This window comes from Liolophura sinensis, chromosome 4 (assembly GCF_032854445.1).
Source record: "Liolophura sinensis isolate JHLJ2023 chromosome 4, CUHK_Ljap_v2, whole genome shotgun sequence".
NCBI lineage: Eukaryota > Metazoa > Mollusca > Polyplacophora > Chitonida > Chitonidae > Liolophura > Liolophura sinensis.
In genome coordinates, this window is record NC_088298.1 from 6,079,054 (window position 1) to 6,096,912 (window position 17,859).

General features: G+C 40.7%; 1 protein-coding gene across 1 annotated transcript; it reads right to left on the reverse strand.

The window, feature by feature from the left end:
- Positions 1-321: 321 nt before the first annotated feature.
- Positions 322-11,544, reverse strand: LOC135464952 (neuronal acetylcholine receptor subunit alpha-2-like). The gene is made up of 4 exons (XM_064742541.1): positions 11,309-11,544; positions 4,311-4,509; positions 1,586-1,695; positions 322-887 (listed from the first exon to the last, which is right to left on the reverse strand). The coding sequence occupies exons 1-4, from the start codon at positions 11,506-11,508 to the stop codon at positions 431-433; spliced, it is 966 nt and encodes a 321-aa protein (XP_064598611.1). The 5' UTR covers positions 11,509-11,544; the 3' UTR covers positions 322-430.
- Positions 11,545-17,859: the final 6,315 nt, after the last annotated feature.

Below are 17,859 nucleotides of genomic sequence, written 5' to 3' on the forward strand. Positions count from 1 at the left end.
CATGTGATAACGTTGATCTACCTTGACCCACGTATTTAAATATGGAACTATATGTTTCCGCGTATTCACATCTCCGATAGTATGAGAGCTGCGCAGTGACATCGAAAAGTCAGTCAAGCACGAGACCCGGAGTGAGTTGGTTGCACATATCTGTGAGGAACTTTGTATGTACTCTGCATATCTGTCACAATACAGTACTTGATCAGGAACTTGTCATGAGAACCTGCATACGGACTGTGACAGAAGTAATTGCTGACTTGTATCGACTGTTAGCTATTTTCACCTTCGTCAACCACCATAATGGTTGCGGATTATCCCGTTGTAATAATTGGTTTCTCCGGAAACAAGTCAGCCCATGACAACAACAACAACAATTCACACATGAAACTTTCCACAATTGGTTTTATACACCTTTGTATTGAAAGAACGTTTATTTCAGACTAGTCAAACAAAGACAAAGATAAAAGAAAATTAACGAAAATAAAAAATGAACTAAATTTTGTGAGCTTAAAAAATGTGGAGAGAAGTTTGAAATTGCAGCATCCCGCGTTTTCTCGCGAGGAGCGAGTTCGATCACGGCCGTAACGTCTGGGAACACCTCCACGCAACAAGAGTAATAAACTACATCCCGCGTCATGTTCCCACCAGTTATCTGCCATTTTCTGTTTTCAATATAGTCCGCAAACGACAAGCCGTCGCCACGAATGTCGATGTTGACCTTGAACCCGTCGTACGACCACGACATAAACTTTAAGGTGCACGTGTGCTGAGTGCTATCCGAATCGCCCATGCAAAGGGTCTTAGTACGGTAAGACCTAACTTGGAAAATGTTTCCATCGCTGCCGAGCACTAACCTAGTGGGCGCAAGTTCCACTGGAGGGCTTACTCTGAAAAAAAGGAATAAGATGCTTTGAACAATCGTTAGCTCAAAAACGGGTTCGCCACTTTTTTGTTTGTTTTTAGTTTGTTTCTTGTTTACGGCTTGACAATTTTAAATGTTTGTATTCACGTCTTTTAGGCATACTATGACATTCGGGCGAATGATTTTACATTTCCTACAAATTAACCTTCAAGAGAAGAAGGCTTTATAGCTTTGATTTCTTTTCAGTAAGTAAGAAACGACAGGAGGAGCACGCTTTACATATGAAATTGAATACAACACTCTCGCACCAAAGTTGGTCCCAAATACCCACCATATACAAACACTATTTTCATATGTCCTTCTATACGTAACAGAATATTTGCATCGCTTTTATTTATTTATTTAGTTATTTATTTAGTTACTGATTTACTTAAGGCCGTGTTTAGGAGTTTTTCACTTATATTAAGGCCGTCTGCGTTATCGGTGAGAGAAACGGAGTGCCCGAAGTAAACCACCGACCTTTGCCAGGTCGAAACAGCGACAGTTGGATTCGAACAAGCGACCTCATTAGCCTGATATTGACAGGCATGATGCTGTGTTTTGCCTTAATTGTACGCAATTAATAGATTCAGTGTTGTTCCCTTCAAGGCACAATTCATCTCAAAATTTTACTGAAATGTTCTTTGATGCTTTGTGGAGTGGAATAAATATTACATGACTCACAGATTGACAATGACGATATCTGGCACCCAGGTGGTATCTGCAGGCAGGTTTAGGACGGAGACATCGTCATAGTTGGCAGGGTCCCATCGGAGTGAAGGATCTACCCAGTCCTGCACCAAATAAAGTTGTCTCAAAATAGCTTAAAAAGTATATATCACCATATCAATCCTACATTCTACATTTTAAGGTGTTTATGTAGGCTTATTATTTACCGTTATTTATTTATTTAATATATATTTGCCTAACGCCATTCTCAAGAATTATTTCACGGTAAAAATGGTGGTCAGCTTTATAGGTGGAGGAAACCGGAGTGCTTGGGGTAAGCCATCGACTGTGCGCAAATCACTGACGATATTTTGCGCGATTAATTGTAGAAGACAAGTGACTACACTAACGGACACACGAGCATGGTCGACCGCTAACAAACAGTGGAAACGGGGGGTGAGTGGGTTAGGGGGAGGGGAGTGATGGGTCGTAGGCTTATACACAAATCCTCTTTTGAATCCGCGCCTCGTGTGTCTGCACAACGAGCAAAAGTGGTATTAAACTTGTAGATTTTGATGACACAAAGGTTCGATCGCAGCAAATTCCAGTTTGGCCACAGAATACGGATACTGTCTTGAAGTGACATGGTCGCCCAAATATGCGGCATTTTTACGTTATTACAGAATGGCATGAGTATCGGGTGTTTTTCGAAAAGAGTAAAAGTCACAAGCTTTTCGTTAATCCCACCCCCAGCATTGTACGTTAAGCGAATGTTTAAAAATAACAAATCCAAAAAAAAATAAACAAACAAAAAAACCCCCAAAAAACATGAAAACTGAAAATGCTGCCAGAATTTTTAAATGACGCGCTGTCAATTCAGTGGAAATGGAGCATGCGCACAGCGCTCGGTAAAGTTCATGTGTAAACAAACATAGCTGATTACACGGGTAAAAGAAGGATGTACGGCTTGCTCGTGACGGGATCGGCCAAAAATATGCGTAAAAAAGAGCTCGATAGGTTGACAAGTAAGTCTAGAGTTGTAATTGGTGGTCGGTTTGAACTGTGGGGTGCACTGAGGAAAGAAAAGGGTCTCGATAGGTGAGTGCAAATTTTGTTGTTGTGGGCAGGGGGTGTTAAACTTTGAACAGGCACACGTTTCTGACTCTTAGTTTATGGAGAAGATTATTCTTAACCTTTTCTCAAGGCTGTTTAAGCAGCTGTATTCTGCATGTATCTATGTGTACGTCGAATGATCGAAAGTCGGTATCACAGGGAACTTGCCGAACGCTGCGCATATGCTTTGGGCATTTCCGGTTGAATAATAATGAGGGAAAATGGCCCGCCCTCTTTGTGTTGAATTCAAATAATGGCAGGACTTTTCCGGGCTCGTGCAAGCTACATGCTCAGTGAATATGTTTTATTTCAACTTGAGTGATTTAGTTTATGAAGGACCTGTAAAACTTTGTTAATATAGCGCACTCAGAATTTGTTTAAAAATCCAAATTTTGAGCAACCATGTCACTTTACGGTAAGCGCAGCAGTCTGAATTGTGCTTAATTTGTGTCTAACTGCATGGTGAAATATTCCGCTTAACAACAAACATGGCTGCTGAAGTTTTGACAAAGATCTATAGAAATTAGTAATGAAGGCCAGGAATAAGACCTCAAATTCGTGCCAACATTAAGGCAGTCTTTTCATCATGTAGAAATACAAACACGGAGGTTTCAGTAAAAATGTTTTTCTGGTTAACGTTGATCTTCATACTGTAACTTCACTTACTACACTGTGACACCGATTTCCACCGTTTTCTTGGTACCAAAGGATACACCTTTTTGAAAACTGGATAGGCATAAAATTTCTGAAACACCTGCAAACTACTTTGTAGAGCACCAAAGAGATGTCTCGTGTGTAAGATTATCCTTAGATCTAGTCCATTCTATTTACCATATCGAACACGATAACTGGTCCCCCTGTGACTTTTAGATTCAACATCATGTCTACCTTCACACGGAAAGTCCAAAACAAAATCAAAATCAAGCAGTTTGATCGTAGACACTTTTTGTTTCATTCTCCAAGTTCAAAGATGATTTAAAAGACCAGCAAATAAGTTTTGTGGTGAACCGTTTGCGTCAAAATCCTAAATTTGAATATTTCGTTCCGTGTGATTTCATCGTACCCAGCACGTCATCGCGTGACGTGAGTTGTGACAGAGATGTGACCTAGATTAGGTCACAATATTTAGAGCCAAATGTTTCGATGAATGTGCTGTTATAATGCTGATGTTTTCAAAAAAAAAAAACAAAACAATTAAAGCTCGTCACCTTATCATATACTAATGGACGGTGATCACAGATTTCTTCAATGTTTTCCAAAACTATATTTAGTGAAATGTGTGGTTCGGTTCCAGCCGTTTCACACGTATCGATATCAGTACACATCTCATTTACATACTTGTCAAAACAAACAGACGTTGCCTTCACTATTAACCACCTTAAATAGTTCAAAATAAATTATGGGATAGATAGGATATGCAATTCGTGATCCATTATATAAAATTTATTAAACTCGTGATGTAATTTTCATTTACAAATAAAAATTAGACTACTCTAATAAAATTGATATGACGAGTCACTCATTATATATTCCCTGTAAATAACTTCATTAGAGTACAGCAATTACAACTAAACTCTCATTCGTGCATGCACACAGAAAAAAAAGGTTGAAAATGCAGATAACTTACAAAGTCTACCCAGGATATCATCTCCAAAATTCCCGCTTCAACATCCAGGTCAAGGACGTTGATAATACTGAGACCGACCTTGACCTCGATAGTTTCGCTGGCGTTGGACACTGGTCGGACGGCGCGGTTGTAGCCAGTGAAGAGGTGATCGTATAACCGTGCTTCGGCTGATAAACCACATACCACCGGGAACGTCAACCTGAGGGTGACAAGTGATTTATGTATTTTGATTTAAACAATACTCAAGCATTTTTCACTTACACGATGGCGACCATGTTGCTTTAGCGTACGACTGGAGGAAATCATACACAGGGCCAATTTTCACAAAGCCCCGTTTGACATTGTTTTTATCGTACATTTGTTGTGCAATATTTTGTACGTCACCATTACCGTACTATTGTCCTGTTTGTGCGATTATCATACATGTACGATATCTTTGTAAAACTCAGCCCAGATCTTTAGACAAGTTTACTGACAACCGGTTCCCACATGGAATCTATAGATATACAGATATGATTAGATCCTAGTGCAAATGATCGTCAATGAACGTTACAGATAGTTTGATAAAACATGTAACTTTGATTCGAATGGCGCAGCTCCAATGAGAAACAAGATAAAAGGTGTCGTATGATATTTTGCTCCTTCTTGGGGGAGAAGAGTTGTATTTTATGCAAGCTTATCGGTGGGATTTCTCTTAGGGGTAATTACCGGAATACAACGTGCTACTAGTGACATTTGTGGATGCCGGCGTTACCTTACATTGAAAGAAATCGCACAAAATATATGTCTCTTTGCAGACTACGACTCATTAGAAAGCGTTTCGCATTGTAACTCTTGTGGTTGTGCACCTCAAATAAGAGTTATGCGTACATATTTGCAGCTATAACGAACGTTAGACTGTGCTTATTCTCACCAAAAGCTCACGAACAGGGCAAACCGGGGAATATACAAGTTTCCTTTCCATGGCCGAGTTTGAACCCAGATTTCGCGTGTCGTGGTGGTTGAAAGACAAGCTGCCTTACTAAATTGACCACGTCCCGTTCTCAGGAATACGAGTACAGATTCACACTAGTACCTTGTGAATATGCTGCTCAGACACACAGTACTTGGATGTGAAAAAGTCAGCTTAAAAGACGTAGTGAGGAATATGGTAAGTCACTTGAGAAATGTGTAAATTCAGTTGAATTGTAACTGACGTTGTGAATAAGTTAGCGTCATCCAGTGTCCCATGGAGTGTGCCTGATAGGATCTTTGGACTTCCAGACAGTTAGTTAATCTCACCAGTGTCAGATTATACTGACAGTGGTTCAACTGGTATTTGGCCTTCCGCCTTTTGCAGATGGCAGAGTTCAGATCCACATTTGGCTCGATCGGCCGGACTGACAAACAGACGGACTGACAAACAGACGGACAGATAGTCGGACTGACAAATAGATGGACAGACGGACTGACGAATAGGCGAACTGACGACCAATCGGACAGACAGACGGATGATCGGACGGACAAACCGACGGGCGGACGGGCGAACGTACGGACAGACAGTCGGATGAGCGGACGGAGGGATAGACGGACGGACTGACTGACGGACGGACCGAAGAACAGACGGCCTGACGAACTGACGAACAGACGAACGGATGGACAGACGGGCGCAGGAACATATCTAGTATATTACCCTCCGGTCCATTAATGTTTAACCCTGAGTGAATGAATGTGAATGTATGACAATTATTCAGCTCATCTAGGTTAGAAAAAGCCTAGAAACAGTAACATCATAACAAGAAAAGGGAAACAAAACATCGAGTAAATGCGTGAAAATTTACTTATTTCATTGGTGTTGAACGCCGTTCTCAAAAATCAGTTTTTCATAAATATCTCCTTATTATCTTGATGAAGGAAAGCGAAGTGCCCTAATGTAGCCTTAAACAGTGACCTTCCCCAGCCGCCTGACAGGTTCGTCACTTAAAACAGCAACCGAGAGAGCGGAAGCTGGATTCGAACACGCGACCTTATCGACCCACGTACTAATAATGGCAGCAAGCCAGCGCTTTAACCATCAATGCCCGCGTAACCAGCGAAGGATATAGATATGTATGTCTGTGTTAAGCTAAGGCGGTAGAAGTCCAAGACAAACCTTTTAGTTGGGGGTGGGTGGGGAGGGTGGTGTGTATGATGGTGGTAATCCTGGAAAGGGGTGGGGGGGGAGGGGGGTTGTTGGTTCTAGAATGTTCTCAGCCCACGGCAGCACAAGAAATTACTCCACTGGATAGTGTTTTCTTTGGAGTGCTGACAGCTTGCTTTTCAGCACTTGTATTATGAAGTGGTAAAGGTAGGTCTCCTGAGGTAAGGCGATTAAAGAACCTTGAAGATGGGGAAGAGGAATCGGGGGTGGGGAGAGTCTGATAAGTAGTTAGGGAGCTAGAAGAGGATAAGGTGCATCAGGCCCTGGAAAAACGGACCGGAAAATCCATTTTTGCAGGAGAATCTGTCTCGCCTAAGGCAATTCAATTCTTTTCTGAGCTGTGTAGTGTACTGCTCATGTTTTACTATTGTCCCAGAATGTTCTGACGTTAGATTAGGCAAAAGTTTGCTCGACTGAGAATGGTCTCAAATCAACGTCAGAGCGTGCTCCATTTAAAAACCTGATGCAGTTACCTGCCCTTGTCAGATATGTCGAAGCTGTCAGTACAACTTTGAGCATAATCAAGGAATTGCCGGCACACGCGGCCTAGGAAACGTTGTGCTCGCGATAAATCGACACACGAGTAGTAACATCAGTGTCTGAAAACTTCAAGCCGTGGAAATGTATTTGATGCGTATTTTTTTTTATATCTCAAATGTTGTGACAAACAGCCTCGGGAACTGATTCAGGTTTTAAAAAGTAGCGCGCTCTGACGTCGGTTTCGGGTCATCCTTGGCCGAACAACATTTTGTCAAGCCTAACGTCAGAGCAATCTCGGACTACATGTAACTCTTCAACGGAACAGTAGTAAAACTGTAGGAAAGCAGTCCAAAACAATGAACTATTTTGTTCTTTCCCAATGACTCCTCGTCATATTACTGCAAAATTGCGACGTAATACGACGTAAATCCCCAAGCATGCATACATGCATACTTTTGTTCTTTCCTTTATTACGCAAGAATTATTAGTGTGCTCCAAGAACACCCAGTATGACTACTGGGACTACAAACACTACAGGGATACAATGACATTTGTGTACAATATGAGAGGGATACTTGCTGACTACAGGGATACAATAACAACATTTGTGTACAATATGACAGGGATACTTCTTGACTATAGAGATACAATAATAACATTTGTGCACAGTATGAGAGTGATACTTGTTGACTACAGGGATACAATGGTAACATTTGTGCAAAGTATGAGAGGGGTACCTGTTGACAACGGAGAAACAATAGTAACATTTTGCACAGTACGAGAGGGATACCTCCTGACTACAAAGGATATGATAGTAACATTTTTGCACAGTATGAGAGGGATACCTGTTGACTACAGGGATACAATGGTTAGATTTGTGCACAGTATAAAAGGGATACATGTTGACAACAGAAATACAATGGTAACTTTGTCCACAGTACGAGAGGGATACCTGTTGACTACAGGGAGACAATAGTAACATTTTTGCACAGTATGGCTACAAGGGTACAATAGTAGCATTTTGTGCACATCCCTGTCGTACACAGCATGACAGGGATACCTGTTGACTACAGCAATACAAGAGTAACATTTGTGCACAGTATGAGAGGGATACTTGTTGACTACAGGGATACAATGGTTACATTTGTGCACAGTATAAGAGGAATACTTGTTGACTATAGGGATACAATAATAACATTTGTTTACAATGTCTTTAGAGCCTTGGTTGACAGGAGCTATGCGGGATGGGTTAAAAAATCAGATAACATTCCCAAAATGTATATAGACGCAATTTTTTTATTTTCTTCATAGAAAAACTTTTGATTTCCTTATTTATTTGTATGGGTGTTTAGCTCGGTGCTCATACATTATTTATGACGTTGGTCGGATTTATGGAGGAGGGAGTTGGAGTGCCATCGCCATTAGATCGCCAAGTACCCTCTTGAAAACCCTCCCGATGTATAGACGCAATGGAGAGAGCTAGAGGTGGATTTGAACACGTAACCACAGTGGTCAACGGCTTAACATTCGCAAAGAGCCAGAGGTTGTGTACCGTCTTAGCAGACATGTTAGAAAGAGAGCGTTCTCTACAATAAAATCATCTGTTAAATTTTGTCTGTTGTCTGAGTGGTGCTAGAATGTATTCGGTTATAACACACTAGTAAATTAACACGAATCTATTCGACTAACAGGATATTATGTTGAATATGACACAATATTGTGTTATAATAGCAAAATACAGTTTAGCATCATTCTGACAAAATTCTCTTAAAATTATAACAGATTAACTTTTTTGAGTGTTACATAACATTTTGCGATGCGTCTTGAGTGCAAACATTTTCACCACGTGTTTGTACCAATGAATCACAGGCGTAGTTTGAAATTTCAGCGTCATCAGGTTGTTAACCAGCTGAGTGGTGAAGAGCTTTCTCATATCCTCCGACTCACCGTGAAAGCCTATCCTTACTGGAAACAAAACTGCATATACTACGGGCTTCATCAATAAACAAAGGCTGTTCCGTTTCACGCCCCCTGCATTCCACCCCCTCCCCCTCCCCTCCCCCCACTTAATCATAAGACCGTCGCACGCTTTACATTTCGTACGCAACACCCCACGAAGTGAAGTCATCCCGATATGTTGCTTGTACGTTGCGTAATCGCGAGGGTCTCCATGGTGATTCACGCCTGCGGAATGTTTTATTAAACGATAGGAAAGAAACGTCTATGGATGTAGGCCTACAGCTGTGATATTTGTCCAACATTTTACCGACCGGAAATGGACAGTTAACAATAATAGCGTTGATTTGAGCTGTTTCACTGATAGACTGTGGCGGTAAATTGACAATAAATTAAAGGCCTGTGTGGTCAAATAGTTTTTTAAAGCTACATAATTTCACTGACACTCCCATTATTGGCAGCTGACATGTGTAAAACACTGTCCCGCCCCACGTAGGTGGACAATAATATGGAAAAGCTGATTCACTGACAAAGTTGTGCACAAAGAACTTGTATAGGTCGACAGACACTTACTTTTCCAGTTAGACTTTAGGTCAGGAGGTTTGTAAGGCACCTGCCGATGGTCAGTGGTTTACTCCGCGGGCACGCACTACGATTTCCTCCACCCAAGTACATCTGACCACTGTCATGAAAATATTCATTAACATCAATTAAATAAATAAGTAATTGAGCAAACACACTTCAAAATTTAGTGATTTTCTGGGATGTGCCTGAAATCTGCTGACTGCTTCTGTTTGCATGAGCTTGTCCTAACCCCGTACCTTACACACTTTCCTAATTCTTTGGTGGTTTGTGTTAAACGTCGTTTTGGGAATTAGTCTTGCGATTATTGGCCTGGAACATCCATTTTGATTGACGGCTCGTGTACAAATGTGTTTCAACGCCTAGGAGCCCTGGACAATGACACTGAGGTGAACACCGACGAATGCACATTGACAAGAGCGCTCGAATCCCGCAATGGTTAATAATTGCAAACAGGCCCATAATAACTTGTTTCATTTTTTATTCACTGATTTGATTGTAGCTTAACACTGTACTCAATGGTCGTACACGATAACGGCCAGTTTTATGGGTGAAGGAAACCAGAGTGTCTGTAATGAACAGCTGACCTTTGGCAAGTTACTGACGAACTTTTCACCACGTGACTTACAGATACCAGCTTATGTACACCATTTTGATGGGAGATAAGTCTTTAAAAAATACCAGACTACATACAAGTGTCATCGACTACTTATTATCACTTATACCCCATGCAAATCTACAAATCCCCCATTTTAGACCGGATTGAACCCGCACCTTGTTTTAGCAATCGAAAGATAGGCTTTAAATTGATTTAATCAAAAATAGACGTGGGCTTCACATCATTTTAGTGATGCGATTTGGCCTGTAAGGGAGCAGGCCTTGGACTAGCGGTAAAGGTGCATGGTTGGCTTTCAATCGCTGTGATACGCAAGATGCGGGTTCAAAACCGGCCTTGGCCAGGGTATGTGTCGATTTGATCGCGTTTACTGTTTGTAGGACCTTAGTGACAATAAACAGCCGACAATCTGTCACACGAATATGGTGTACGTATATCCGTACGCCATATATGGGGAAATAAATGCGTGAATAATTTGCCATCGGTCGATGATAACCCCCAAACACTCCAGTTTCCTCCACCAGTGACACTCACCGCCATTTCGTTTAAGTGACAATATTTGGAGTACATGTATGGCGTGAAACATCAGTCAGATGGGATCAAATCAACTTGTTCTGTTTCTAGAGTGTTAGAGGTAAACCTGATTATATACAAATAAATAAATACATAAAGAAACACAACCCATATGTTCACTTATGTTGAGCATGTCGAGCATAAGTTTATTTGACTGGTGTTATACTAGGTACTCAAGAATATTTCACTTATACGACGGCAGCCTGCATTATGGTGGAAGGAATCCAAGCAAAGCCCGGAGGAAGCCCACGACCACCCGCAGGTTGCCGGAAGACCTTCGACGTACGACCCGAGAGGCTAGGAAGCCAGCATGAGCTGGACTAGAACTCAGAGCGACCACATTGGTGAAGCGACTCCTGGGCCATTGTGTTGCCCTAGAGTGCTAACCACCAGGCCACGGTGGAATTAACTGGTTCCTTAATTGGTCATGTGGGTAAACCACGCGTATTCAAGATACCGGTGGCGTGTTACACTGTACATCTCTGAAGCAACATTTCAAATCCGTGTTGTAGAGCCATAAGCCCCAATGTGTTTAGTCAGCGATTGAACAAAAGGTATTATTTATAACTGACATGCGTTTGACGTTTGCAAGAAAGATAAAACATGCCTTACCCGACGAGTAGTAAGAGACAGAGAGTCCATTGGTTTGGGTAGGGATGCTGCAGCTGGGTAGGTAGCATGTTTGCTGCCACTACCGGTACTATCGACTGATGAGCTGTTCTCCTGACGTGGAAGCAACACCGAATTCCCCAGAGGGACATGCACTGACTGGGGCATTTACCACACAGACTAAACACTGCACTATGATGCATGGCTGGTTTCTACTGGACCCTGTTCTGCTGTAACGCAGCGCACGTTCGTTTAAGTCTCTTTGCCCCCGACCTCCCCACCCTTCTTATGGTTTCCGACAGATACTCCCCAAATGATAACCATCTGGTAAGGCTTTCAAAGTGCATCATTCCTGGTTTACGATAAAGATGCTGTTGTCGGGAACCCACGCAACAGCGCTCGCATCATGGTGCACCCGGCTGAGCATGTAAGCAAAACCGAAATAGTACAAACATCTTACACGGTCCACGTATCAAGTTTCATACGTTTACATCCCTTTTATTTTTGTTTTCAAAGAAATATAGATATGCACTGCGAGAGAGAGCTGACAGCTCGTGTGTGCTAGACTGAATCAGAGATATGTTAGTACAGGTGCCGTCTTAAGTAGCTGATCATGTAGTCCGGGGTTTTCCCCAGCCTAATAACCACATAGCTTCATTTACAGTACAAAACACTACAACATGGAACGTAAAACCAACGCAACAACGCCAGTGTGATACATGACAAATGGTCACTCGTAACTGAGGGAAATACGGTATCCTGTTAGGTTAGCACTGTTAGTGTACGTACTGTTTCATTGTAAATGTTCGTATATGCTTTAAAAAATGCAAATTAGACGCCTCCTATTAGGCAACTCTGCTTAAGCACAATTACGTAAAAAAAATACTGGGATGTTATCTGTAATTCGTTAGACGTCACTGATGTAGGTCACTGATCACTGGTTACATTACTCCAGATGCTGTGTTGTCATTATTTTTGATAAACAATTGTAAAAGTGACCAAGCCCAGGGGAATCGTCGTCCATCAGTAAAACTGTGGTTTATTCAGGCGTACATAAGAAAAAGACTTCAGAATAGAGAGTAAACCCAGAGCAGCGACTACTGATAGTGTGATAACTGGCAAATGGTCACACTTAACCGGTATAATACGGCGTGCATAGTACAACAAGATGCGACGACAGTGTGATAACGAGCAAATGGTCACAGGTAATCGCTGAGCTTTGACCTCATTTCAGTGTTACCTGTGTTGGGGTTTTATTCTAACTGCTCATGTAAATGCTTTAGAAGTAGTCACTTATATCCCCGCCCTCTAAGACCATGACGCACGCCATACATACATACATACATATACACATACTGACATCGAGTCGAGTCGCACCTGGGTCGAGTCGCACCTAAGACTTCAAAAAAGAGGGAGTTGTAACTTCCTCACTTGGCGTTTAGCATGAAGGGGAAGTGCAACGACTGGTTGACCCGTATCAGTATAATGGCTCGGGCGGAAATGCTTACTTGCCTTTGGGAAGTCGTCTCATTGAAGCAACACTAGATAAAAGAGCGGTTGAACTCCGTCCTGCAACTCTGGAGGCACATTACATGCACTCTAGGGATTCCTTTGTCGTCATATGACTGAAAAATTGTTTAGTACGTCGTTAAACTCCAAGCACTCATTAAAATACTTACTTACACACACATACACACATATATACATACACACAAACGTACAAACATACATACATACATACATACATACATACATACATACATATATTCACACATGCACACATACACACATACATACATACATACATACATACATTCGTATATTCACACCTGCACACATACAAACATACATACACACATACATACATACATACATATATTCACACACGCACACATACATACATATTTACATACATATATACATACATAAATACATACACACACATATACACATTCATACATACAGATATACAAAAATACACATACACATACACACACACACACACACACATATATATATATATATATATATATATATATATATATATATATATATATATATATATATATATACAAGAGTACAAAACGTTCAAGAAAGCCAAGCCTTGATAACCGTAACTTTACAAATAGTAAATGTATCTATGTGTACATGCATGCAAGCATACGCCGAGATATGCAGACACACGTATACACCAAAAATAGTAAGACTGAGAAGCCAGTCTAAACTATAGGCCTAAGCCTGGTTGGGGATGGGCGCTGGAGGGAGCGAAACGCGAAATGAATCAGACGTACAAGAAACCCACAAAGAGTTCAAAATGTATAAAATGTATGTACAACAAACTGATAGTGAACACAAAACACATCCGACATACATGTACAAGAAACCCAAAGTGAATAAAAGATGAATACTATTGTTGCTGTTTTAGTGCTTATTAATTTTGTAACAAACAAAGAAGTCAAATAGTCATTTGTGTTTAAGTGATCATGTAATATCTGTAACAGCCTAAGTGCTTTACGTGCTCAGTTATTCATTTTCCTCCAGTATAGGCTTCCGCTAGTCAATGTCATTTTGTACTCAAGTTTCATGAACTAATCACAAACAGTCTTTAAATATGAAGTATCAATCACTAACAAACGTGTCCACCACAAAAGATATATTCCTTTTTAAACCTTTTTGGTATTTAAGTTTACTTTTATTAACTTGGTTTTGTTCACCCATATAATTGCCTTTTAATTTTCTGTCAAAATAGCATTCTTCCAGTGATGATTAAGTACTTTATAACATTTTCCAACTTACGTATCTTCTACAAACGACATACACTCTTTAGCAATCCATTAAAGGTAGTGCCAATTTTTGAGAGTGAGTTGCTTTCCGAACCTAGGCATTAACTTAATAGTTAAATTCGCCAGCCTGCACATTCCCCAAATATCTTTATGTGTCTGAACGTTGTGTGTTATTAAACGATTCTGATAGTTGATGAGATTTATTAGTGGGCCTTTGTCACCCATGGAACATACTGGCCCGCAGTGATTGTCTGTTTGATTTTCACCTCTAAGGAAGTCTCAGGCACATTAGCATTTACCTAATGATTAACATATTTAAATGGCATTTGGAAGCTGGTAGCTATAAGGCAGCAAATCATAATACAAATGCATGGATAACGACTTCTTGGTTGATTAGCTGAAAACCTCTCACTCTCTGTTCTAATCTGGTTTTCACGGCGATCAACTTGTTGTTGATGACCAACAGCTTACTCATTACCTTTTGATTAGACTGCTGTATGTTTTCGTGCCGAAACCATGTCAGCTTCCAGATTTCTTAAACATGGGGGTAAGTAGACTGACTGGGTTGCGAACACACACAGGATTGTCTGTGCCACATTCTATAATCTTACGAAAGCTTGGTGACAAGCTTCATTCCGTCTAACACAAGAGATTCCGCCTCTCTGCGTCTTCTCCATCATAATGGCCATGTCAGTATGGAGTCGTTTCTCGCTGACTCTGCTTATCGAACGTAAATGTCAAACAGTGATCGACGAACTGGAATAGAATTGTAGATAAAATTCTGAAAGAGAATCTTTCAAAAATTGTTCAGAAACAAGCCACACTTTTCATTAAAGCGGTCTTCCGTGGGAGCTGATGGTTGGTGGTTGGTCCTCACGCCGAGCTCTGCGCTTTGACCCTGACGTCTTTACAGCCTGTCGAGTAGGTTATTTCTTACTGTTTAGATTTGGCATGTCCGAGTATAAGCAATAAAACCATCTTCTCGAAGATGGCGTGGAAGTCTTGTTTCTCTTTCTGATGGTTACTCGAAGAAGGGATTCGCCGTAGTTGGCCTTCTGTGGTGGGTGAGAAACACGGGGCTATGAATTATTGTATGTCTTTGTGATGTCGTCTTCTAGTTCTCGTTCTTCTACTTTTTCTGATGTATCCACAACTAATGGTGCCTCACTATCAGCCTACATCTTCACTTGGTGCTAAGACAAGGATAAATGAAGCTCTGTTGGAGCTTTGGTCTGTTTTCTTGATTCTCACGACCAAAACAATAGAGAAAAACTGGCGTCCAAAATTAAAGTCTTTGCTTTAGACAAAAGTACTGAAGGTTGTGCTAAACGTAAAAGGTTACAAATCTAATACCTGGAGATAGCTTGACTGTTCTTCGTTAACATTTGTTAACGAAGATGTTGACAAATCTAAAAATCCAAATGTATATCCTAACATTACAATGACTATCGTGAAGCCATAAAGGACGATAAATGCTGTACAGAGTTTTATTTATTGTTCTGCTAATGATAATTTAAAACAGGCCCGTCTATCAGACCTAAAAGCTTGCCGATTACTTGAGACCAAGAAACGCTCTTAATGACAGAACGTTGTTTCAGACATGACGTTAAAAGGTCTGGAACATGGTCATCACATTGAATACACAAGGACAATATTAAAGGCTTTCGATATTAAGGAATCTGATTTGTTTTACTAACATTATATCGATCTATGATGAGGGCTAAACTGTACGTCTTTTTCTTGACATGTTCTTGTCGTGAACATTATCACTGCAGGAAGTTGGCGGCAAAATCGAACGTTTAGCCTTGAACACGGACGATATGGCCACGTGTCACAGACTCGAATCTCGTCAGATTCCCCCTCCGGGAATCAAGTGAGTTGACTTTAAACATAAATGAAACTTTTGTTGTGTTCATATCACAAAACTGTGTAAAATTTGTATGAGAGACATTTATTGATGAGTGCCATACATGTTGTTGAAATCGAAAGTGATTGTTTTCTCGTCAAATTTGTAATTTAGTTTTCTCCGTATTATGTCCCAATCTACTTAAATAACGTTTTAAGGTGTGTTTAATTGTAATCTGTAAACATCTGATCATGGTATATCATGGTATTTTGCTAAGTTAGGTAAAAATGACATGAGTTCTATAAACCTGTGTTTCGTCTTCCACCTTCCTTAATTAATACCTCCGCCGGCACGCAGTAATGCACTACTGTCCATCTATTGTTAGCAGGCGGCTACATGCATGTTTTACGACTGGAAAACAAAGTTGTCCGTCATTTCATGTCAGCGATAATTTTGTTAATTCATAATGCTGTTAGAATTGATCAAACTTCAAGTGTCATGATTTTTACGAGCTATTTTGATGTGTTTTGATATACATACATCTACTAGGCGCGATATATTTATTTGATTTGTCATGTTTTAACTCTTAATATCTTGATGCATGGCATCTAACCGTGTACCTTTTGTAGCTTTTACAACACCTCGCGCTCATCATGTGACTTCACAGTTTCATTCCAGCAATAAATCATGCCATCATTTACAAGGCACGAGACGCAGCTTAACTTAACTCGTGGCTTTCCCTCACACAGGAAGTTAGGCAGCACATGTACTATGGGTCTATCATTTTCGACTCCACAAGGCCATATTCACGACCATATCGTGGAGGCCAACAAGCTATATCAGATCACATCTCTTTTCCAGAGTCTCCTCTCTGGCTTCTTTCAAAACCGAAATTAAAATTTGAACACAAGAAAGCAGACAGGAGGACCAGGAAATAGACGGATAGGAAACAAAGTACATCCGAGAACATGTGGGCCCGGAATCAGAAAGAAACGAAACTGTCCACACTTGAGGAAATATAAATCAGGTAGCCTAACATCTTGACCAGGTGTCAGGCAGGGAGGAAACGCACCACATCAGAGAAGATGGATACATGTGCCATGTATTGTGTGAATCAGGTGTCGTCCAGAGAGGAAACCCAGCACGGAAACCCCGCTGAAAGACATACATGTGAAGACCCGGTATTACATGTAGAAAGAGAGGAAAACTATCTCTCCTGAGAAGTTACACATCAGGTAATGTGTGGACCCGCTATTAGAAAGAGGAAAACCAGCCCTCGAGAAGTTACATATCAGGTAATATACGGACAAGGTATCAGACAGGGACAAAATCCAACGCACCTTAGAAGACACCCATCAGGTAATGTGAGGTATCAGAGAGATGAAAACCAGCTCTCCAGAGAAGATACACATCAGGTAATGTGAAAACTCGGTATTGGAAAGAGAGGAAACCCAGCACTACTGATAAGATACCCATCAGGTAATGTGAAAACTCGGTATTGGTAAGAGAGGAAACCCAGCACTACTGATAAGATACCCATCAGGTAATGTGAAAACTCGGTATTGGTAAGAGAGGAAACCCAGCACTACTGATAAGATACCCATCAGATAACTGGAATATACTGAATATGAAAATGGTAGACCTAAAAATATGTGTAACAATATTACATACCGTTCATGATTTTAATTGTGTATTACTACACTTCACTGACACCAACTCAAACACTCAAACGAGAATTACATAGTACACAATCATATATTTTTATTAAGCATATTTCTCAGAAGTTGGAACACAAAGGACAGAAAATGGCAAAATATCACTGAATCTTACATGTGGATGAGTACAAATACAACTGACATCAAAATAATAGCAAGCAGATGCAATGGCGCAATGCGCTAATAGATGACCTCATAATCTTGACCACA

What these genes read in the sequence shown, in the direction of transcription:
- LOC135464952 (XM_064742541.1), bottom strand. Translation starts at nt 11,508, where the DNA reads ATGCATCATAGTGCAGTGTTTAGTCTGTGTGGTAAATGCCCCAGTCAG. An exon ending in TGTCTCTTACTACTCGTCGG is followed by an intron (nt 4,510 to 11,308) that starts GTAAGGCATGTT and finishes TGTCACCCTCAG; the next exon opens with GTTGACGTTCCCGGTGGTAT. An exon ending in GATATCGTCATTGTCAATCT is followed by an intron (nt 888 to 1,585) that starts GTGAGTCATGTA and finishes CCTTTTTTTCAG; the next exon opens with AGTAAGCCCTCCAGTGGAAC.